The following is a 25,173-nucleotide window of genomic DNA, read 5'->3' as shown; positions in this document are numbered from 1 at the left end:
AACGACCAAAAGAACTAGTCGAATTTAGAAAATCACTAAATTTCACATTTTATTTATTAATTCAATTGTTGTAATACATTTTTATTTGATTTTATTTTTATGTTGTTTTGCTAAGCTGCTGGGTATGCAATTCTGGTGGACAATAATATGCTTTTAGTTGTATTTCATTTTAATTTGACATTTAATTTGTCACATTTTAAGATATTGAGTGTTTTCGTGGAATACGATACGGAACCATCTCTTCTGCAGCACCCTTTTGTTGATTAGACTGATAAATTTTGACATACATGTACAAGTATTGTCCTATGACCTAAAATTATTTGCATGAGATTCAAAAGCTATAAAAGCCTTTTGAAGACTTCTGAAAATATTCAGATTAGCGATTGTGTGCGTGAGCACAAGCATGTACAAGAGGCAACAACCAAGGATGCATGCACACACACTATTAACCTAACACGAACATATTGCCTTGATAGTCTGTGACCTGTTCCCTCGGCCTGGCTTACCCTTCTCAACACCGCCATAAACATGACAAGGCCTTGGGATCAAAGCTGTCTAGGCCATCCGCCCGTTTTACATACAGACACACACACACACACACACACACACACACACAGACAGATGCTGCTTTGACTCAGAGGAGACTCTGTGTCTTTAACCATCGTCAGTCTGATTAGAGCTGGTGGTCCAGGAGTGTTTCCACATCACAAAGCCCTTCTTGGCAGAATTTGGCCCTGCTAGGACGCACCATAAAGCCATACACCCTTTCCATACACATGTGCTTGCTTGGCTTGACTCGATTTAACTTGGGGCTACCCGCTTGAAGGTGTGTCTTTAACTGTAACGCGCTTGTCTTGGGTCAATGACATTTAAAATCAGCGGGCTGATCCATGGCTGTGACTAGTGGTCAAAAGAGCGGCCGTAAAACGGTGGATAAACACATTTCATTTCCGATAAATTCTTCATAAAAAACAAACATGGGTTGAGTCTCACAACACAAACTTGTTTGAGGGAGAGAAGGGGGTTCGTCATTTAAACATACTGTAGACATGTGTTTTTCAAACCTGGTTAGTTCTACTGATATAATGTAGCCTCTTTTGCTGGTAATAGGAAACGAGAGAAAAAAAACGTGTGATTGGTTATGTTTACATGTAGCCAATGTTGGCTGTCCAGAGAGGTGTGAAATAAAATAAAAAGATGCAGATTTGGCACTTAAGCAGCGAGCAAGGCGTAATGGAGAAGTCATGCTACTTGAGTCCGACTCCTCCTGTGAAAGCCATTAGACCATACTGCAGCGCTCCACGGCAAGCCATTCTCAGCTTTGCGTGCAAACTGGTGTGTGTGTTCACAAGAGAGTGCTTTTACAGCCCCTGCTTACCAGTGAACCAGCTCAGCTGTAGGCCTGTGTTTGCCATAAGACAGAGAGCGTGAGCCTTTTGGACATGACCGACATCTGACCTTGAACTTCTGAACCCTTTCCTTTGAGATCGTTTCGAGGAAACAGAGACTTTTCAAGGAAACACACACTTCAACAAACAAATTCAGGTGGGAAGACCATAACATCACGTCTTCCCATGGACTGCTACTCTGTACTCTGTACAGACAGGTCATTTTTTTGAACGAGCAGTTATGTCAACGCAAACAGTTTGTCATCAAATTGAGTAATTACACTCAAAGGGCTGACAGAGCAACAAACATTTTTTTTGTAAATGCCAAACAAATGTATGCATGTTGAGGTTGTTTGAGTCAGGCACCTCTAACATGATTATAATGCAGTTTGATTGTCAACACATGTAATAAAGGATTAATTAGAATAAAGACTGTGACCTGAACAGACTGTAACAGGTAAGTGTTTAAGTACACAAAACTCACTGAATCAGACGTCTTCACTAAGTTCCAAGCAACCAAGACCAGACCTGGCGCTCAAGCTGGGCTGGATACAAATATATATATATATATATATATATATATATATACAGTGCCTTGCGAAAGTATTCGGCCCCCTTGAACTTTTCGACCTTTTGCCACATTTCAGGCCTCAAACATAAAGATATAAAACTGTAATTTTTTGTGAAGAATCAACAACAAGTGGGACACAATCATGAAGTGGAACGAAATTTATTGGATATTTCAAACCTTTTTTTAAAACAAATAAAAACTGAAATATTGGGCGTGCAAAATTATTCAGCCCCCTTAAGTTAATACGTTTTTGCGCCACCTTTTCTGCGATTACAGCTGTAAGTCGCTTGGGGTATGTCTCTATCAGTTTTGCATCCAGAGACTGACATTTTTGCCCATTCCTCCTTGCAAAACAGCTCGAGCTCAGTGAGGTTGGATGGAAAGCGTTTGTGAACAGCAGTTTTCAGTTCTTTCCACAGATTCTCGATTGGATTCAGGTCTGGACTTTGACTTGGCCATTCTAACACCTGGATATGTTTATTTGTGAACCATTCCATTGTAGATTTTGCTTTATGTTTTGGATCATTGTCTTGTTGGAAGACAAATCTCCGTCCCAGTCTCCGGGTCTTTGGCAGACTCCATCAGGTTTTCTTCCAGAATGGTCCTGTATTTGGCTCTATCCATCTTCCCATCAATTTTAACCATCTTCCCTGTCCCTGCTGAAGAAAAGCAGGCCCAAACCATGATGCTGCCACCACCATGTTTGACAGTGGGGATGGTGTGTTCAGGGTGATGAGCTGTGTTGCCTTTTTATGCCAAACATAACGTTTTGCATTGTTGCCAAAAAGTTCGATTTTGGTTTCATCTGACCACAGCACCTTCTTCCACATGTTTGGTGTGTCTCCCAGGTGGCTTTTGGCGAAACTTTAAACGACACTTTTATGGATATCTTTAAGAAATGGCTTTCTTCCGCCACTCTTCCATAAAGGCCAGATTTGTGCAGTATACGATCTGATTGTTGTCCTATGGACAGAGTCTCCCACCTCAGCTGTAGATCTCTGCAGTTCATCCAGAGTGATCATGGGCCTCTTGGCTGCATCTCTGATCAGTCTTCTCATTGTATGAGCTGAAAGTTTAGAGGGACGGCCGGGTCTTCGTAGATTTGTATTGGTCTGATACTCCTTCCATTTCAATATTATCGCTTGGGATGTTTAAAGCTTGGGAAATCTTTTTGTATCCAAATCCGGCTTTAAACTTCTCCCAAACAATATCTCGGACCTGCCTGGTGTGTTCCTTGTTCTTCATGATGCTCTCTGCGGCTTTACACGGACCTCTGAGACTATCACAGAGCAGGTGCATTTATACGGAGACTTGATTACACACAGCTGGATTCTATTTATCATCATTAGTCATTTAGGTCAACATTGGATCATTCAGAGATCCTCACTGAACTTCTGGAGAGAGTTTGCTGCACTGAAAGTAAAGGGGCTGAATAATTTTGCCGCCCACTTTTTCAGTTTTTTATTTGTTAAAAAAGTTTGAAATAGCCAATGAATTTCGTTCCACTTCATTATTGGGACCCACTTGTTGTTGATTCTTCACAAAAAATTACAGTTTTATATCTTTATGTTTGAGGCCTGAAATGTGGCAAAAGGTCGAAACGTTCAAGGGGGCCGAATACTTTCGCAAGGCACTGTATATATATATATATATATATATTATATTATATTATATTTAGTCTGACCATTTCGGGTAAGGTTCCACTGTATTGCAGCGGGTCTCGGGTCTGTGTGTCAATGTGTCTAAAAGGACTAAAGGACCTCAATCAGCAATTGAGAGCAGCATGGAAACAGCAGAAGGAACAGGCAGAAGAAAGAAGAACACTTGCTGTGGGATTCATTTAGAGAAATGACCAACATGGAAAAGAATAATATTCTGAGGGAAATACAGGATCATTTGTTTGTTGTAGGAAATATTTCGCTTGATCATTGTTAGATTTAAAGATACCAGATACAGGCACAAACTACCATAACCACAATAAATTAAGTGTATTTATACGCAAATACAGAGAACAAGAGACACATGCACAGCAAAACATACACACACACACACACACACAAACACACTCTGAGGCTGTGGACAGGTCCAGCAACACCTCTGAGACTGCGATCCCACCTCTTCTTCTAGTGCGATGCCACTTGGGTAAAGAGTGAGAAAGGAGGAGGGAGAGATGCTATAGAGCTAAGAGCCTAGGTGTTAGCTCTCTGCCTGAAGACATGAAGTAGCACTCTGGGATTCTGCGACTCCTACTCCCAAGTGCTTCTGACACAAAATGGACACCTCAGTCTCAGAATGCCAGTCCACATTTAGAGGGAAAAAGGTCAGCCATTGCTGAGTTTTTTTGTTTTTTTTTCACAGAAAAGCTCAATAGTTTATTTTTCTTCTTCTGTGTATCTTGGTAGTGTTTTTGGAATCGTCCTCCTCAGTAATGTTGGTTGTCAGTCTTACTTTAGCTCTATCAAGGTTCCTTCAATTTTGACCAAACATGGATTTTGTTGCATCTGTTGACAGTAGAGAGTAGTAGAACCAAATCCAGGCTTGAACCGCTCTCTAGAAACCCGTGGGTGATTTTTAGCAGTCTGGACTATGCCACTTCATTCAACCGGCAAGATTGATTGGTATTGAGCGCCTGTTTCGGGACTCAAGCTGTTCCCAGTGCTTCCATTTCATAAGGGAATACAACACTGTGTTATTGGTTGCCACTGCTGTGCATCAGAGTGCATTTGCAAAGTTGAAACTTTCTCAACTTCCCCATGGTGTGGCTTTCGAGTCTTTGAGCCTTGGCAGCCAGCGCCTGCATATTGAGGTTCAATTCACAATGACGGGCATCCTGCCTCTTCTGCAGTCTTAAAGTCCTTAAACATGAGGTATGAGGAAAGGGACCACAGCTTGTATGATGACACATTTGTTGGTTGTAGAATTTTGAGATTCACAGTCAAATTTTATAAAATCTCAGGAAATGTGGGACTCACCCATCAAAGCACTTTTTTTCTGACAGAAGAGGGCATACATCAACGGCTTCTTGTTTGAAAGCTTGCTCAATACCAATTCATCTCAACACTAACTTACAGCCACCCATGTTAATGCGACATTCTTCCACCCCACAATCCTAGACTTCTTTCTCCCCCACAGCTAATGCTGTGGCCGCGTCCATTATCTCACTAGCGCTAATGCTGCAGATTAATGGAGGATCAGAGTCACAGGGTAAGCGAGGACAAGGCAACATGAAAACACCTTATCCCACTAGCACTCTCGTGATAATCAACACAGTCTTAGCTTTTCCTAATACACACACAGACACACACACAGTCCTGACTTCACTGGTGCTGTAAATCTGGCCAGCAGGCCATGGAGGGCCAGCAGGGAGTTAATGGTTGCCTCATAAAACTCTGAGGAGGAAGGTCAGGACTGCAGCCGAGTTGCCTGATGCCCTAAATGAGAAGCATGTGTAGGGGGGTCAGGAGAAAAGGGTGCGGTAGGGGTGAAGGTGCTCCCATGCATATCCAACACTTCCAACAGGGGAAAGGGTGACATTTTGCATTCATGTATTAGGGGAATGAGCCATGGAACAACTTGACAGCAAGGAGCAACAAATGTAGTCATGCATCGGATCTCCATGATCACTTGTGTTGGAACTTTGCATTTTCCTCCTCAAGTTTTTAAAACTTTAATTCATATGTATCAATTACACATTAATCTTTTACAGAAAGCTATACTTTGCAACCACAAACCAGTAGCTGTTTCATGCGATGGTATTTGTTGTTGAGAATGCAAATTTCAAATCTTAAAAATAACTTATTTTGCTCAACTGCACAGATTTCCTGGAATGCAATGCAAACGTGACGATACACAGTGACCAACTTGGACACAAATGGGTGAAAAGAAATTGCACAGAAAACTTAATTGAAATATCACTGAAGCACTGAAAACAAGACATCATTTTGGAAACCAGCCAAGCTTGGTGACACAGCTCTGCTGGCAAAGTTCCAACACCAAGAGATAGAATATTGGTCAGGAAACATGTACTCAGCCCAAACCATTTTCTGCACAATGGTGGATGGGTCGAGGTGGTCTAACAGCTGTGACACAGTGTCGTAAATGCTAGAAGTTGGAGGACATCATCCCCTCTTTTGAAAAAAAGGCAACCAAGAGAGCGGTATAATCTATTATTTCATCAATTTCGCTCATTCAACTGTAATGTTAGCTAGCCCATTGCCTTCTTTACTGATTGCCCTGTCACTCATATTCTTTGCTCGCTACTGAATCTGAAATTTGCTCAAAATTTTTTCCTGTGTATCATCACCTTACCAATTATGGAATGATGCAAAAATGTGGGCTATTACCAAATCCCAAATTGGATTGGGATGGGTATATGTTTTTGGTACTAATGACAAGACAATGTCAAATACAAAAACAATACTAAGTAACAAAATAATCTGAGCTCAAAGGTTTGCGTACTACCTTTCAACTAAATACTATAGTCTTCATTCAGCAAATGGCTCAGGTGTTATCACTGAACAGTTCCATGATACATATAGAGAGATATTTTAACCCTTGTATTGGTTCAAGAATAGTCTTTGGCATTCAATATTGTATTCAGACGTCCAAAAACCTTGCCAAAATAACAGTTTTGGTGAAAAATAGTTTTAGGAAAGGAGATGCTCTTTGCTGTCCTTCCTACAAAATGTGGATGTAGGATTAATTTAACCAAATGACATCCCCACTTCTTTTCAGTTAAATAGTTGTGTCAGTCAAACTGTATTTGGCCTGGATATAAGGTAACAGCCCAGCTTCCTATGAGCCTTTTCACTGTAGAGCGGTGTAACTTCACTGAGCCACATGTGGCCGCAAGGACTCCTGTCTTATCAGCTGAAGGCCCTCACTGCTTTAACACCAGCCTCCGTCATACACAGCTCTTCAGTTCAAAGACAACACTGCATGGGAGATCAAAGCATGGCCAATCTGGTATGCATACACACAAACACACACACGCTCGCCGCACTAACACACAGTACACATGATAACACTTCCATAATCTCAGTCGCACACTCGCAAACACACATCCAAACACACTGGCTCCGACCACACATGCCCCTGGCATTGATCAAAGGGAGGAATGTGATAGATAGAGGGGAGATAAGGGACAGAGGGAGAGACAAAGAGAGAGAGAGAGATAGAGAGAGAGGAGAGAGAGAGAATCTGGTTGTCTCACTTCAGTCATCAGGCTGCTGTGTGCAATGAGAGCAAAGATAAGACTGGGACACAGTTCCAGTGTACACACATCTAACGACATCCCATGCAGTGCTGGAACAGTGAATATACATTCACGCACGCTAAATACAAGCACAAACCTACACACGTCTATTTCTATATTGCTGTACAGTACCATATCACTTGAAAGGCCTGTTAGAAAGTGTCGTTAACATTGAAGATGTGCTGGTTCCTACAAGTCATCCAAACTAAATGACAATAGTCAGTGCCTTTAGAAACTACCCATGTCTGAGTTTTCAGATCAGACGCCATTACTGCCGAGATAATTTGTCATTCCCTTCCAAAACCATTGCATGTCGTTGCTTGTTTTGGGAGGACAGTCTCACAGGACAACACAAACTGTAGGAAGGACAAAACTACTACATCAAATGTTGACTGATGTTTTATTAATGCGTCATTGTTTTTGAATGTTTTTATTACTGGACTTGATGTAAGGTGACCTTGAGTGTCATGAAAGGCGCCACTAAATAAAAAGTATTATTATTATTACTAACAAAGTTCTGTAACAAATACATTGTATTTCCCTTAGCTGTTTCACAATAAAAATATGCAACTAGTTTGCCAGTTTAAAGCGTTTAATGTGAAGCAGCAGAGCAACAATATCGAGCATGCAGACATTATGCTCAGATTGAACTACAAACATGTACATAGATTGTGTACATGTACAGATTATGGAATATATGCAGCTCTTAAACAGTGAGGCTGGTATCTGTTAGATCAAAGTAAGACCAAAAAAAGGAGGTGTGAAACCAAACGCTAAACCACAGAGATTAGACTACAAGTTAAAAAAGTACTAAAAGCTGGACAAAGTGAGACATTTAAAAACCCCACATTCTCTTCAACGGGTTTAACAAAAGACATGGCTTGGGGCGCCTGGGTGGCTCAACTGGTGGAGCGAGCGCCCATGTGTAGGGGTTTACTCCTCGACGCAGCGGCCGCGGATTCAGCTCCAACCTGCGGCCATTTGCTGCATGTCATTCCCTCTCTCTCTTCCCTTTCATGTCTTCAGCTGTCCTATAAATAAAGGCCTAAAATGCCCCCAAAAAAAAAAAAAAAAAAGACATGGCTTGGTTACAAGAAGAAAACCATCAAGAGCTGGCTCAGGCTGGACATGCAGGCCAGATAGCAAGTGGTTGCCTTTGTTTTCAATGTAAGCACAGTGGCAAAGAGCGAGAGGGCAGCTGCTGCCCTTGTGAATGTGCACACCTCTTTGCTGCTGCATTTGTAGTTTATGATGAATCAACTTTTTCAACTTGTAGCGGCGGCTCGCCACGTTACCATGGCAACCACAGAAATCACAGCGAGGAAAACAATACAGATGCTACAGAGATGCTATACAGAGCTGATTTTGCCGGTATCTGAGTTTATCCGCGTTCCGTTTCAGTGAACATCACATCAATAAACGGTCGTGGAGCAACATGAGCGTTAAAGTCTGATTATCTGGTCTGGCAGTAAACAAGGTTTATGACACTAATTAGTAAAACGAGCAATCTTATTGTATATATTGCTAACCATTCCATCTATTTTAAGCTACACCCCACTCTATTCAGCTGTGTGATGACAAGATTATGCTGGAGGATAGTGGACAGCAGCAGTAAGGCTGTGTACAGGCTGGTAAGATTGGAGGTACCCGGAAGTGTCGGCTGCCGCGCCGACATCCGCTCGCTGTTAAAGCACGAGTATTATCTGCTGGGAGGCTGGAGGGGATGTGATCACGCAAGGCTGTACCATCCCCTTTGAAAAACACTTATTGACTGCATCTATTCTCTCACCCTTACTCACATCTAAAGACAACATTATACATGTAATGAAGAGAAATCTCCCTGAAATGGACTCAGTGTGTAAACCTACTGAAGCGTTGCTCGATATTTCTCTACGGAGTGCACAGAAAGGTTACAGAGGTAACTGAACCTAGAGAAATCAGGTCAGAAACAGTGGTGATCAAAACTCCGAGAGCAAAAATAACATCTATGGTCAAAGTGAAAAAGGCAACTGTGGGATGCCAGAGGCCCTGATTACATAGCGGTCTTGTGTACCAAGCTTTTAACTGGCAGATTGTGTATTTCTTTGTTGCTTTGGTGTTGTATTTCACAAAGATGAGGATTAGGGCCACATGAAAAAAAAACTATATTTCCAAGATTAAACCCAAAATTCTAAGAAAAAAGTCAAGTTAAAATGTGACATTCACAGAATTCTGGCACGGTCGCATAAAACCACTTAGGCTAAGGTTGCCCTTAAATTTTCATCTAAGGATGCCTTAGAAAAAACTGAGTTGCATAAAATCACCATAAGGCTTTCCTTAGGATGTTGTAAGGGAAAGCCCTTTGAAGCGTTTGCTCGTAGCTACTTAAGTATTCCCTTATGCGTTGTTCGAAGGTCCTTAGTGACCATTTTCCTCAAAAAGTTTTGAGGCACACAGACTAGTCTCTTAAAAGTGAAATAATTTGTGGAACATGACAATGGCTGAATTTATGGTGAGTGAAGAGGAGGACAGATACCAAGACGTGGGTTTTTTTGAACAGGGAAGCCCTGGTTTGGTTGAAATAAATCCTTAATTCACTGAGTTAGATGTAAAAATAAACTGGGTCTGCACACAGTTTCCCCCTGTTGTCTCCCCACTGAGCAGCTGCTCTCACTTGTTTTTACGGGGGCAGACCATTAAATTAGCAAAATAAAATTATGAAAATCTCCCAAATAAAACAACCACCAGCCAATATATTGTATTGAATATTGAAATTATTTTACCTCTTCAATTAATAGTGGTTTGATCGATTAACTGATCTACAGAAAATTATTTGACAACTATTTTCATAATCAATTAACTGTTTAATTAGTTTCTCAGGCAAAAAGGCAAACATACTCCAACAAAAATTTAGAGAAGAGAAATTTAAATATGGGATATTGTGGCATTTCCTAGACCAAACAATCAAGAAAATAATCTGTTGATTAATGTATCTCAAGTGTCACATCCCTATGCAGATATGCAGTTTCCCACAATGCAATGCAACACATCCAATCATGTGATATTTTAGAGCAGTAGCAGGCAGTCACACAGAGGTCAGCTGTGTAAAGAGTTGGACTAGTTGGACCACTAAATCTATGCACTGTGGAGATCCAAACACTTAGCTAAGAATATGATTCTTCAAGTATTCTTATGAATGAGCTGCATTTTCATGCTTTATTATTATTTTCACCTTCATCTACATAACTATATACCTTGAAAATAGAAAAAACACACTCACAAACACACAAAACTTGTCCCGTGTCCTTATGTGTTCTCATTTTCTACGACTCACACAAAAACACAGCACTGCTCCTTCTATATTCCCTGTCCGTGGGAAGCCTGAACTAATCTCCCATCTGCCCCGGCTCCTGGTACACAGACTGCTTTCATTCCTAACGAGGGCCTGATGAATTTTCTTAAAGGCGGTGATGGGCCAAATTGGAGCTGATATGTCCCATCCGGCTGGGTGGATGGGGCCATAAGACAGAGCCTTGTCCTGCCGCCATGTGACAGCAAAACCAGGCCAAAGTGAAAGAACCTATTAGTACTAACTGGTCAGTTTACTGTGTATTAGGGTTGCTTATTCCATTTCCAAGCATGTGTGTGTGTGTGTGTGTGTGTGTGTGTGTGATAGGGGGCTGAGGATGATATAATCCCTGAGGAGACAACTGCACTGTAGATACTAAAATTTGAGGGACAGTTGTGGTTGTTGCTACTAAAAGACAATAGATGTTTTGTCCTTCTAAAATGTGTGTGTGTGTGTGTGTGTGTGTGTATGTATGTGTGTGTGTGTGTGTGTATCCCTATACGGTTCCCAGAAATGTGTGAATAATGTGTGATAGGTAATTAAGTGTATAGATGTAGTATTACATTAAATCTACAAAATGTGTGTATGTTGGGTCATGGTGCATGAACAAGGAGGTGTGTGACATGTGACTGTGTGTGTGACAGTGTAAGGTGAGGGAAAAGAGGCCATCAGATGAGCTATCTGGGTGGGTTGTTCTGAGACACACACACACAAGCCCAGTTTGAAGAGGGTAAGAGAGGGGGGGCATGACGCGTCAAGCTGGAGCCATGACTTGGTTGTGTGTGTGTGTGTTGCGTGAGTGTGAGGGGGTTGATCCCATTGTGTGTGTCAACAAGCCGTCCCATTCAGCGCCTGTGTGGCTAAACTCTGCTAATGAGCGTTGCCTCTGGCTGGGCCTAGCTAGCACAGTGCTCATCACAGCTAAACCCTTACACACACACACACCCTCTCTAACCCTAAACCAAAGGATGGGGGTAGGGGTGGGCATTGTAAAGAAGACAGGGAGGTGGGAGAGTGTGTGAACGTCAGAGAGAAAAACAGAGAGAAAAGAAAAGACTGAGTCAGGGTTCGACCTCATCAAAAGATGACAAATTGCAGCTATAGTAAATGTGACTATTTTCACGGCAAAACACTCAAAAACAAAAGATTTTCTGGAGTTTCTGCTGGAATGCTGCTCATGTCAGAGTGGAAAATCCGCTGAGACAAAAACTCCCAGTTGATAACACATGCTACTACCAAATTCATGCATACTCAATGAATAATTATCATTTGAACCATACAGTATCACATTTACATCCATCAGATCAGAGGTGGAGGAGACTCCTGGGAATACACCACATTTAGGTTCAAAAGACCACGACGAGCTCCATCTATCATTCTACAACTTGCTAGTCTGAGAAGAGAAACAACCAATGCACTACATACACATTTTCTAAGTCTGCTTAGAAAGTGGAAGGATGGCAGGATGTGGTTTAATAGAGAAAGTGCAGCTAAAGCGATGTAGTCCAACCCTACTGCCAGACAGAACGACTCTTCAAAACCCCAAATTATGTTTTGGAATGTTAAATGTCACAGTTTTGTAGCTCATGTATTACTGTGATATCTGTTAATGGCAACTATGGTATGGTTCAAGTATTGTATTGTTAAGGTTAGGGAAAGATCGTGGTTACAGTTATGAGAAGCCGACATTAAGTAAAATGACTGTAAAATCTGTGTATATATGAGGATTTCTCCCCATGTCGACCTAGTCTATTTCAAGTATATCAATGTGTGTAGTGAGAGTGCACAGTTTGTTCTTACACATCAATTTGTCTGAATTTTACAAATAGTCAAATCTCTAGTGGTGGTTGTCTAAATAAGTCATGAGGGTAATACCTGGTGTCTGTCTAGTTTTATCATTGGCAGGAAGTGTCAGCTGCCTGCTACAGTACGACTAACAGCAACACTATAAGAGCAGTGAGAGTGAACTCAAACCGTAAAGTTGCTGGCAGGACAGCCTAAACAATTATATATATATATAATATTATATAGCCGAGGGGAGATTTAATAGATAATTCTCTGTAGGTTCATCACCACGAGTGACCCCTTTCACATTTTCACATTGTCATTGGATACATTATTAGAATGACATAAATACCAATTGAAGCCACTTTAGGATTGAATAATAAACATAACTGTTAAATAGCAGTGTGTTTATCTAAGTAGCATGCTATAAACTATTTTGCTAATTTTAGCCAGCCAATTACCATAACGGCATTCTGTGTTAAGATGAGATGCCTGATAAATTAGAGGCATAAGGCAGAATGCAAAAACTAAATTGTAACATAATGAAAATGAATTACCTCCATGTGTTCTTCCCACATTTCATTGACGAGTGGGTAAAAGTCTGTTTGTTACTGAAAGTTTATTACCAGCCACCATAGTGACTATATGTATGTGTGTGCGTGTGCATGTGTGTGTGTGTGTTGAGTTTAAAATGAAGGCTGAGTTTGTCCAAGGAACAGACATTGCAACACTACCCCCACCTTTTACACCCCTAGCCCGAAAACCGTGAAGAAGAAACCGTCCCAAACTTCACAGGTGTCATCAAATTGAAGGCCAAGTTTGAAAATGTGTGAGTTCCAAGAAAGGGTGCCAGAAGTAGGAAGTATGGAAGAGGCCCCTTACGCCCCCCTATATATATATATATATATATATAAAAATACTGTATATAAGAGTCACTGAATGCTACTCACATCCAGAAAGAACACTTAATGGTACTTTAACTGTATAACAAGACTATACAGTGCCGTAGGAATAGACAGAAGAATAAGAAAAAAAGCCAAATCAAAGAACACAAAGAATCCTTCACTACATTACTGTGAAAACAAGATGGACCAATGTAAAGAGCGAGAGGAACAGAAAGAAAACAAAAGGATAGAATCCAGGGAGGCTGGTCGAAGGAAGGAAGATGTGAGCTGGGGGAGCAAGGGGGTGAGAAAAGGAGGGCATGTCAGCCTCCATCAGAACAACGCGCTCTCTTTCGCTCTCTTTTTTTTTCTGCTCTCTTTTTCTTCTGTTCAACACTTTTTTTTCCACCACCAGCAAGCTATTTCCAACCCACAGTGTGTTTTGGTGAGTGTGTGCTGGAGGTGAGGTTTGGGGCAGAGGCCATTAAAGCTCTGTTAAAACACTTCTGATGCTGTTGGCTGATGCTGAAGCAAAAGGAGAGTGAAAAAAAGAAAGGAAGCGAGACAGTGAGGGAGGGAGTACACACTCAGTGGCTATCTCAGCCCGCTCAGCAGTCCGCTGGCAGCCTGTCAATACTATGAGCACAGAGGTGCGAGATGAGTCAACAACCTAATTCTAACATCAAACTTTCATGGGCAGCAGAGGGGAAGAGCAGGATGGAGAGATGTGGCGAGAGAGGAGAGAGGTTTGCTGTTAACGCTTTCTCCATCACCTGACCTTCACTCCTCCAAACCTTTTAAAAACCCTTTAAAAACTGACCCCTTTTACACACTTGTACACATGCAGTGCCACCGTACACACCCAGGAACACACACGTGGTTGCACTTTTAAAGTTCTGACCTGCGGCTGGATTACATTTGGAGCGTTTTAGCAAGATATAATAGTGACCCTCTCACTCTCTCTCACTGCCCCCCCCCCACACTTTGCAGAAGCTCTCTCGCCCAGACGCAGAGTGCCGCTGGCTTTATTTATTAAATATGGCTTGGGAGAAGAAGCAACATGGGCGAGCTGAGAAACCGTTTTAAGAGACTGGCTTTTAATGGCTTTCTGACACGCTGGGATGGTAGTGGTTCGGTGGCAGCTTGGCGGGGACACCTCGAGTGCCGAATGGTGTTTGCTCAAGCCTGTTGTCCATATAGCTGTAACACTGAATGGTTTCTTGAATTGACGTATATATTCCTTGATGTTTTGAAAATGTGCATATACTGTAAACTTCTAGCGGAAGTGAATAATGACTTATCCATCATGTTAAACTGTTCATCTGTATAGTAACAGAAATTTTAGGTTGGTTTAGGTTGTTGAAAGTTGGTTTTTTTTTTAATCATTTGTTCCACTGCATACATATTTTGTTCAGTATATTTGAAATGATCTGTGTACAAACGTTTTCATTTCAGTTTTTCATAATCCTTGTTTGTTGTTGTATAATATCTCCGGATGGAGATGAATTATGTCCGTCAAAACTCATGAGTTGTATTAAGTGGTCAGTCAGAGTTTTCTCACCTTAGCGTGCTGTTCTTCCAGTAATAACCCTTATGATCAGCACTTTTTCCTTCCTCCGGTGATCAGAATCAGAAAAAGCTTTATTGCCAAGTACGTTTTTTACACATACAAGGAATTTGTTTTGGTGTTGTAGGTGCATGTCACACATTCTCTAAATATAAGAAGGTTAAGAAAATCAAGTATGAGAATATAAACAATATAAGTATAAATATATATACACAGTATGTATTAAAAATAAAAATAAAAAGAGCAGAGAGAGATCCTTGTGGTGATACTTATTTGTCCATGTTTCCTCAGGCAACGTGCCTGTCTGGCGAAGTCTGGCGATGTCTGGCGATGTCTGGCGATGTCGTTGAGATACACATTGGTTCCTTTCAGTTTTCTCCGCTTCTTGAAAAGTGCAGTTTATTTTTTCTGTTTTTCCAAGAGAGAGGATGGCGCAACATAATGTCTTTGTTGTCCACGGATATATGTCTTTGTTGTGAAAAAAACTGCTCCCGGCAGTCCAGGTCAGGTTCAGTGGGCTCTCCACCGCCCCGGCATATGACCAGGGCCTGGTCTCCAACACGCTGACAATAATGTTGTTCATGCAGGTATACTGATCCAGGTCTGCCACTCGGTACTCCAAGAGCGCCATCCTCTTTTCCTTCTTGGCATTTTGTCTTGCTCCCTGACTTCCTCCATCAACTGCATTATTATTCTCTGCTGCTTAGAGCCATTTCTTCCGACAGAAAGTCGAACCACATCTTTATTTCCTCGTTCTTCTTTGGTGGCATTTTACCTAAACTATATATTAATTAACTATCATCAATGGTTGTCAATAAATGTTTTGACTAGTTGATTACATTGTTTCAGCTCTAAATACAAATCTAACTATAAAATTGAGGACCCTCTGTGTGTAAAGCAGTACCTCAGTTTTGGTGCAGTTTCAACACGCGACACACTCAATATTAATGAACTGTGACTCCAACTTTTTACTCAAATGCGCAAAAGATTGTAACACACAACACGCTGTTGTATGAGGCTCTGACTACATTAACTACATTTGTTGAAGTAGCTGAAATAAAGTCACTGAATGCATATAGAGACACAAGAGTAGGAAAGGTGTCAGAGATAAAGACAGTAAACAGTGATGGCATCTCTCACTGACACAAACAGCAGTGCAGCATTGTCATTCTAATGCTCATAGTGTCTACTGACAGCTCGAACCCTACTGGTGCTGCTGCTGGTGACTGGTCTGTGTACTGGGGGCGCTGGAAGGACTGGGGGTGGCAACAGTGGTGTGGAGGTGGATAATGGTGAGAGGGCTTCATTAGTAGCATGGTAGGGTGTGGATGGACAGTGATAAGAAAATAGAGTGGCACTGGCACTGACCTGCTGGCACTTGCTGTAAGCAGGGGTTTGGAAAGAAGATCATACTGACAGAGAGATGCCAGTGGGCAGAAGGAATAAAGTGGCAGTTCCCCCCTCAGGTGGCAACACCAGTCTTAGAGTGATAAATGAAAGTTGAATGAGCCTTAGGAAGACATTGGGAAATTGATTCAAGCCATGTAATACATAAGGCTGATTTATGGTTTTACCTATGTACGTACCTAGGGCATAGATTCAACACAGAACCATAAATCAAGCTTTAGGAGATGGAAGTTACTGAAACAGCTTTCTTAAAGCATCAGATTTGATATGGTCTATATCTACTTTACTATGGTTAACTGCTCCTCCCATCTCTGCAGAGTAAATCCAGGCAGCTAGCTAGGGAAGTAATCCTTTTCAATTCCGACTCCTGTACCTTAATTATCTGTGGCAAGAGGTGAAATACTTCTTCTGGTAAGCGCCCAGTGTGAATTAATACAACTATGTTCATTAGAATCAGTGTGTTATGGGGAATAATTCCACATTCACTGGATAAAAAGATTTAAAATAATTTCAATGATACCTAAAAAGGTGTTCAGTGGTACACTGGACTCAAAGATGAAGGGATTTTTGCTTGTCAATGGACATGTACGCCTTTGTGTAACTTCTTTGTATGTACGATTTTTCAACATCTCAAAATACTCTGTACACTACAGTAATTAATCAAAGCTTTTCTAACTATGGTATAACCGCATGGTGATCATATGGGTCAAATGCTTAACACTAGCAGAGGCGCAGCATTCTTATATATAATATACCAAATATACTGTAATACCTTTCTGCTAATTCCCCTCGTTTCTCTCCTTTGGATCTTTATCCTGCTGCTCTCTATTCTGGAATAAAGGTGAAACTGCATAAAAAATACAATAACTTAAATAACCAATGAGGTACATTAACCAGACACCACACATAATATATGTACATGTTGAATAGTGATAATACAAAGAAAAATAGCTGAGGTTAAGTAGGGAATTCAATTATTTATGCCCACATAAAAATATCTTCGAGCCCCATTTCATTGTTGCTGGTCTAAAGCAGGGTTACATTGAGTCCGTATCTGTCAGTGTCAGGCAGTCTCATCCACTATTTATATAATGGAGGTGCTTGAACATAGATGGTGAATGTTTCTTAATAGTTATGATAATTTCACATGTCTGACTATTGCAGTATGGAGCAAGATTTTAAGAAATTCAACAAATGTAAAAAGAGTCTACAAAAAATGAAATAAAACCTGACTAAGAAATAAGAGAATTACTTAATTAAAAATCACTAGTCTGGATTTGGAGTTTTAGTGTGCTATAAGGGCAGTATGATTATTTTGAAAAAAATATATATTTCTGAGGAAAAACACAATCTGGCACTTTTTGGGGCAATAAAACAGCCAAATTAAAACATCAGCTAGTCACTTCACTTCAGTTCACAAACATCCAGATATCTAGTAGGCCTCTGAAAACTACTGCAATGCTCTAAACCTATTCCATAGTGATGTGTGAAGTTGAGTCATGCTTAACTTTGATTTATGGGAGTCAATCTCTTCCCACTTCCACACAACCAAGCTTAGACCACTCAGCCGCCACAACACTGTCAAAACCGTCACGTTGCCAAGCAGAAGAATACACCCTGGTTGGTAAATCACATTCACTGTGGTTGTAAATGTGCCGGAAAGAGCTGACAGCCAACTCCATCTTGAATCTCTACTTTTCTTTGAAGGGCCAACTGTAAAACATCTCGTCGAGGCTCGGTGGTTGAGGGTTTTGGCAAACGAGGACGACAGCAAGGCAAACAAACAAGTTTCGAGGGTTTCTCCAAATGTTCTGTGACGGCTGTGTGATGGGCAGAATGGGAGAGCAAATAGGAGGGAGGGAGGATGAAGGAAGACAGGGAGGGACAGCATAGGAGGAAAGCCTGCGAGTGTTGACAGAGGAGAGGAATGGCTTGGAAAGAGTGAGGTAGAAAGATGAAAAGATGAAAAGATTAAGAGAGGACACAGATTAAATAGTAAATAGAAGGGGAAGGTCAGGGCTAGGTTTGACCAGTAATGGATTTTGTACTGTAGGCTAACCCTGAGACAGAGGCAGGTGACAGCTGATATCTTCTGCTAGCGTCTGATATTTGGCAAAAATTACAAGATACGACAAGGCATTTTAAAGCATGACTACCTACAGAAACTTTTGAAAGAGGGAATAACACAATATTCTTTCTAGAAATGAAAAGTTGAATTCATTAGCCATAGAACGCTTACTCAATTCAATACACTAAGACGTTTTGCTGCTACAAGCTTACTGCATCTGGTATGACCAGTAGCTGGTGGCTAATGTTGGCAAGCTCTGTGTCAGGTCAGTCAAGTCTTGATGTCTTTAAGGCAACTCACATGGGAGAATTTGGGGAAATTCAACGGGCCATTACGGTGTAATTGCCACAGTGACCACAGTTGTCCCTGTTCAGAATGAGGTAGTTATTAAGTTTTGCTTTAACACTTTACAATTTGAGGTGCCCTTGCCCAGATCAAAACCCACAAATCCCCCCTTTAAATCTGGCCGGGGACCCTAGTCACATCTCTCTCTCCCTCATTTCCTGTTATCTTTCTCTACTATCTATAGTACAGGCTTAAAATACTTCAGGATTCAAGACTCCCATGATCTTATGGTCTCAAAATCCTTCAAATCAAGTGCTTGTCGGATTGTTTTATTGAACAGCTTCGGAAAACCGCTTTTCCCATACTTTTCCAATGTCGTAATCAGGGACACTACTTCCAACAGTTTTATAACTTCACAAAACCGACAATCTGACAGGCATGCCCACTTCACACAGCAAAAGCAACACCAAGAACGCCTTCAAGGAAAGGCTGTCAGAAAGTGTGAGCCATTAACCCAAATTGAATGATTCGTTGTCTTCACCCCACGCTCGGTGGTCACCTGGAACAGCTATAAACATTTTTGACTTTAGAGTGGTTGGACAACACTTAATATAAACTAGTTAGTTTCAAACATATCCTGGCCTAAAGTCTTATTTCACACGACTATCATGCCCAAACACTTGAAAGTGTCAGCATCTAAAATGCATCTGCCTTTTTTACTACATCACAAAGAAAGCTTATCCAATATCTTGCAATATCTTGGATTATTTATAGTAGTCTGAGTTTAAGTCCTACATTTACATCAAACTCCCAGTTTCCAAGCCCATGTCTCCCCAACTCAACTACCTACAGGTGACGGAAAATTAAATAATGGGCTACATCAGAAAGGATAACAAAATTATTTACATTGATAATAGTAGTCAAATCAACAATACATGCATTCTCTAACAAGTAATATGAAAATGAATGAAGCATTTTCCTACTCTAAAGAAATCCAAAAAAGAACGCATTTTCTCATTCTGTAATGTGGTTCATAATCAATGCTTAATAATGTGATAGTATCTGAACTGATGTCTGTAACCTAAAGGCCCAGACACACCAAACCGACATCAAAGAACTAGGCAAAAAGTTCCAAATGAACACACTGAAAAAAGAAATATATATATATATATATATATATATATATATATATATATATATATATATATATGTATATGTATGTGTGTGTGTATATATTAGCAAGAATTATTGAGTATGAGACTTGAGCTTAATGCACATACTCAACATGCTCAATCTGCCGAATAGCCGCCAACAAGGGCTGACTAGAGCCAACGGTGCGTGACACACCGCAAAAACTAGGGCCACAGACGTTCATCGATGGCCCAACATTTACTTAACGTGACTTATATATATATGTATTGTATTGTATCTATTGTGTGCAGTGAGCAAGCCAAAGGTGGTCCTGAGTTATTGTCAACTGATCATTCAAAAGGATTAACTATGGGCTTTGAGTAAAAACAAATACAGTCTCCCCATCAAGTGGTGTGGTAATTAGGATATCAATACAGGCTCAAGGGTAAACAAAAAGTAGGTTGATGGTGGAGGAAAATAAAACACGGGACTGGAATATGGCACATTTTCGTCATCAACAGAAGTGAGCACAGTGCTTCACGGACACTGCCGTTTGTCAACTCATTGGCCTAAAATGCTGAGTGACCTGATGCAGGGTCATTTTTTCTAGGCCCTGCTGTCCTCGTGGGTCAGCGCAACACTGTCCTGGGGAGAGGCCAGTGCTTGCATGAATAAGTAAAGACCGTTGGGGGACCAAAGTCCGTTGGCTGACGTTTCCACCCCACTGAGTTTCAACACATTAGGATGCCCCACTGCCAGTAATGAGCCAGAGACAGAGGGATGGGGATGGGGGTTGGTGTTGAGGGGTGAGAGAGAATGTAGTCACATCCTCAGAGCATAACTCCCTAATCACACTAGACTGTGTCACTCTCAAACCTGTTATTGTTGTGCAAATGTTACCCACATTGCATGTGAAAAAGATGGCACTGCTGATTGCTAACCTTTTACTTAAAGTGCACTGGTACAGAATGCTTGGTCATGACTACAGCGGAAGCCCGCCGAAAAAGATAAATATGATTACAATATAATCACTTGAAAAGCATAACAAATTCTTACATACAACATTATGCTTTTATGCGTATCACCAAATCATACTTTAATTATGTGGTTTCCATGGCCTCAACTGTCGATATAATGAGCTTATGATTCCTTATGAGCAGTTTGTCATAGATGAGGTCAAAAATAAAATATTGTTTAAAATCGCTGTAATAATAAAAACACTGAGTCTATTATCAATGATTTGTCATTTACATCTGAAGTATTTTAAATACAATATTTAGCAGGTAGTTATGGTGCCTTCAAGAGAGGCGTTGACATATCGACTGTTACTGAACAAAGGTTGTTCATTCAACCAATTAAAATGACCTGACATTTTCTTGACAAGCGACCTCTTGTGGTGATGCAAATGATGATAATAATCGTGTCATTTAGGTATGAGGACTTGTTGGGTATGTAGTCCTGCCAATTCATGTATCCGATTAGAAAATGTTCGTATGAATAATGTTTTGGAAGCCAATGACAAAATATGTATTTCGTCATTTAGGTATGAGGACTGGTTGGATTACTGTCTTCATCATGTTCATATCTAATTATAGAGAGCCACAGCCAGCTCTGACCGGCCTTGGTGCAGCAAACTTTATGGACAGTGAAGCCGTAATTAAAATAGAGGTTTCAGGTCGTTTCAATTCACTGGGTGCTTTCAGAGGATCCATCAGGCTCTGACCAAGGGAGTTCATACTGTAGCCAAGGTTGTGTGTTGTTCTTCAGAGAAAGAATGTGTGTGTGTGTGTGTGTGTGTTTTCTCTCCTCATCTCAGCCCCTGTGCCCTGGCCTCTCTTCCTCCCCCACTGTGTGCGAGTTTATTCACAGGAAATGCAGGAGAGCCTCACGGGTGGCTGGGCTGATGCGAAGCGACGTGGCGTCTCCAGCGAGCCAGGAACTTAGCATGTCAGGCAGGTCAGCACGGGGCAAGCAGACAGTCGATAAAATATTCAATACAGCACTCCCAGTTCATGGATCTAATACCTCAGAAAAAGGCCCCCCTCCAAAATCCAAAGAAAAAAAAAAATCATCTCGCCAACCTCTTCTCTTCACACCGGCCGGCTGGGTGGGTTTATCAAACTCAGGGTGCCTAAGCCTCTTGTCAATGAAGCTCTAACTGAGTCTGGTGGAAGAGCTGGAATGCATTCATCTTTGCAGGATGACTTATGGATTTCCAACCCTTCCTTTCCCTCATTTCAGGCAGGGAAGTTGGCCTTATTCAAAGTGAAAGTTCAAAAGTGCATTGTGGCCTTTACCAGTCTGGGTGCTGGTACCCTAACACAGTGGCCGAGTCTTTTTGTCCTCCACTTGTTTTAAAAAAAAAAGAAGAAAAAGAAGAAAAAAAAAAATCTCTCATTTATTTCTTCTATTTACTTCTTTTCCTTGGCTTTTATTTTCTGGGGCCTGCATTTTTCCAGAGCCCGGAGGGCAAGAAGAAAACATACGGCAGAGTTTGACAGTGCGACGAGTGGAGTCTGGGAGGGCTGGCCCTGGAATGTCTTGTGTCACTTTAGCGCAATGGGCGCTAATCCCAATTAGCATCACTCAGCTTCACTGAGGGCGCATCACATCGACTCAGCCTCTGCTTAGACAGGAGCCCTCCGTGGACTGGGCGGATACAGTGAAACACCAGCTGCTATCAGCCTGTTTCGCTGATTAACCCAGACACTAAGATGTCGTTGCTGTGTCTTTTGACTCCCGAGCCGCCGCCTCCTCCTCCTCCCTTTGTTGTCTTCGGGTAGCTTCCGTCTACTTACATTTTTAACAAGCGTCTCCTCTGTCTCCATCTCTTTTATTGTGTTGTCTGAGTGCGTGGTATTTTATTACTTACACTGCATAGATTGGTTGAGTACACTGGATCAGTGTTACCCACTCAAACGGTTTTCCTTTCTCCCCCTGAATAATTAATGGAAATGGATGGTTAAGGACAAAGGCAGTGAAGACTCCATTAAGGCGCGAGATGTTGAGAGGTGCTGACTTCATCATCGGAGTCGTTAGTGCCAGCAGTAGTGATCCAATTCAGACCATATTCTACGACAGACATGGACCTAAGAACAACCCGCTTCTGCACTGAAGCGTGGTCACTAAACGAGTCGGACTACTGTACATTTCAGATGACAAGACAGCAAGCAGCACTGAAAGCAAGGATTGTTCACTCCAAAAACTCTTATCCTAACAGTTGTCATGCAGGGCAGAGATTCCTGGCATGTATGCTTTCACTCTACACCTGCGTGGGGTTTGAGCACACTAAAAACAAAGAGTTTGGACTAACAAGGTAATGTGGGCAAAGGGGGTAGGGTGAGAATGCAGCTTTTATGGAGTACAATTGGGAGCTAACCTAAGTGATAAAAATAGCTGGATCTGGCTGTAAGGGGTTTTGTTTTTTCTTTTCCAAAGGCACGTCAACATTACATCCCGGAGTTTCAGGGCCCCGCAGCTTTCAGATACCTATAAATAAATGCTTTCCTGAGCTTTACTTCTCTCTCTTTCACTCGCAGACACACATTCATGCAGGGGCTGGAGCCGAGTAAATAGCCCCCTTCTGATGAAAAACATTCCAACACTACCAATGCCATGAAAGGGGAGTGGATGGTGTATGGGGTGGCGGTGGTAGGGCTTTTAAAATGGACTCAACTGCCTGTTTTCCCCTAGCACTATTTTCACTGCCACCATTTTCACAGGGAAAGAAGCCCTCTGCTCTCTCTAAGGGTTTACTGTCTTAGTTGCGGACGGAGATGAGCTAAGTCTCTTCATGAGCACTGCATGTTCCAGACTGGGAGGAGGAATGAAATTTAACCCACTCCCACCCCTTGATTTCTGTGCTGGATGGTACAGCCAAAGAGATGTCTTTTCCAAAATGCTATGTTTTTAGTTAAGGTTCAGGACACAATAAGAGACATGGGAGACTTACGTGGCCGAGACAAAACCAAAATACCAACCTGTCCGAAACAAGCACAAGTTGTAGTCATTTAACTGAAGCCACTAATTCAAAATCTGTTAACAAGCAGCAGCAACTACAGCTAAAAGGTGAAGCCAATTCAAATGAGCCTTAAGGCTGAATCTCTCCAGTGACCACCAGTGTTGGGAGTAACAGCGTTTAAGTATAACGGCGTTACTAATGCCGTTATTTTTTCAGTAACGGAGTAATCTAATTTATTACTTTTCCCATCGTTGCAACGCCGTTATCGTTACTGAGAATGTAAAGTGACGCGTTACTACAATTTGGTTGAACGAAGCACGAGGTGGCTTTCGCTACACATCAGCTGCCTGGAGACAGCGATGCCCTGCTCACGCTGTCTCACTGCACGCTCTGACTACCACTAAACTCAAGACAGCGACAATGGAGACGAGCCAGGGAAATTCAAAGGTAGCGTTCTCGAACCGGAAGTACCGGCACATCAAAATTAAAGGCAAGAATGTTTATGTAACATGCACGCTACGCCCAGGAAAAAAAGACTTTGTCCACGTCTGCCTCAAGCAACTCAAATCTCATGAAGCTTTGACGTTAAAGATGTTATAGAACGTAATAGTGTTATAGAACATAAAAAATAACGTCACAGTTACTTTGCTGAGTAACTAATTACTTTTACAATGTTGTAACTGAGTTACTAACTCAATTACTTTTTTTGGGAGAAGTAATTTGTAACTGTAACTAATTACTTTTTTAAAGTAAGGCGACCACCACTGGTGACCACTGGATGCTGGAACTGTAAAGGTTGTGACACTCAACTTTTAAATTGGGATCCTGCCAGCTAATTTCACTTCTACTGTAAATCTTGGTGGCCATTTTGAAAACTGACGGTTTGCTTGTCACAGCCAGGCTCCATCCTCTTTGCCACACCAATAACTGGCTCCAATAACTGAGTGAGGTGACAGCATGAAGTCAAATCAAACTCTGAGCTTCACGTTAGGAAACACGTGCCTTCAGAAAACCTGATGTGTTTGTTTTTCTCTTCAGTGCCTGTTGCATGTAATCATTACAAAAACACCATGATTCTAAACTAGGTACTTTAAAAAATAATAAAAAGCTTTTCACATAACAAAATGCACAGCCGAAAATAAGCATGAACAAACACAATAATTCAGGGTCATGTAAGTGGTGGTTCATGTTGTGCCAATCCATCTTACCCTTCACCACTCAGATAGTGTTTTCAGAAATGTAAAAAGGTGCATGGATGAAACCTGGGGAAAGGATTTGGATCTGGTGACACTGACTGACCCTCGCTTCACTTCACTTCACACATCAAAAATTAAATTTCCACACTCCTTAGCAATGCTTCTGGAGTGCCAGTAAAATATATACTCCTGAAATAGATACAATGCAATAGATATAGGTCACATTGAGTAAAATACTCAAGTCAAAGACTACTCAAGTGGAAAACACAAAAACAAAAAATACCCTAAAATCAATTCTCAAATAAGTACAAAAAAAATACTCGATGAAAATGGGTAAAAGCAAATGTA

At 41.3% G+C, this 25,173-nt stretch overlaps 1 protein-coding gene across 2 annotated transcripts in view; it reads right to left on the bottom strand.

Moving 5' to 3' along the window:
- bcas3 (BCAS3 microtubule associated cell migration factor) overlaps positions 1-25,173 on the bottom strand; it is a 338,917-nt gene that overhangs the window by 105,630 nt on the left and 208,114 nt on the right. The window contains exon 23 of one of the 2 annotated variants that reach the window (XM_039783713.1): positions 16,973-17,014. The exons of the other annotated variant lie outside the window; for it this stretch is intronic. Within the exon in view, the coding sequence (XP_039639647.1) occupies positions 17,010-17,014 (5 nt within the window). The 3' untranslated portion in view covers positions 16,973-17,009. Of the gene's footprint in view, positions 1-16,972; positions 17,015-25,173 lie in introns of those variants that run through there. 2 annotated transcript variants of the gene reach the window in all.

The sequence above is a fragment of the Perca fluviatilis genome, chromosome 2 (genome assembly GCF_010015445.1).
Source record: "Perca fluviatilis chromosome 2, GENO_Pfluv_1.0, whole genome shotgun sequence".
NCBI lineage: Eukaryota > Metazoa > Chordata > Actinopteri > Perciformes > Percidae > Perca > Perca fluviatilis.
Note: the sequence above shows the minus strand (reverse complement) of the source record. Positions and strands in the feature narration are given on the sequence as shown.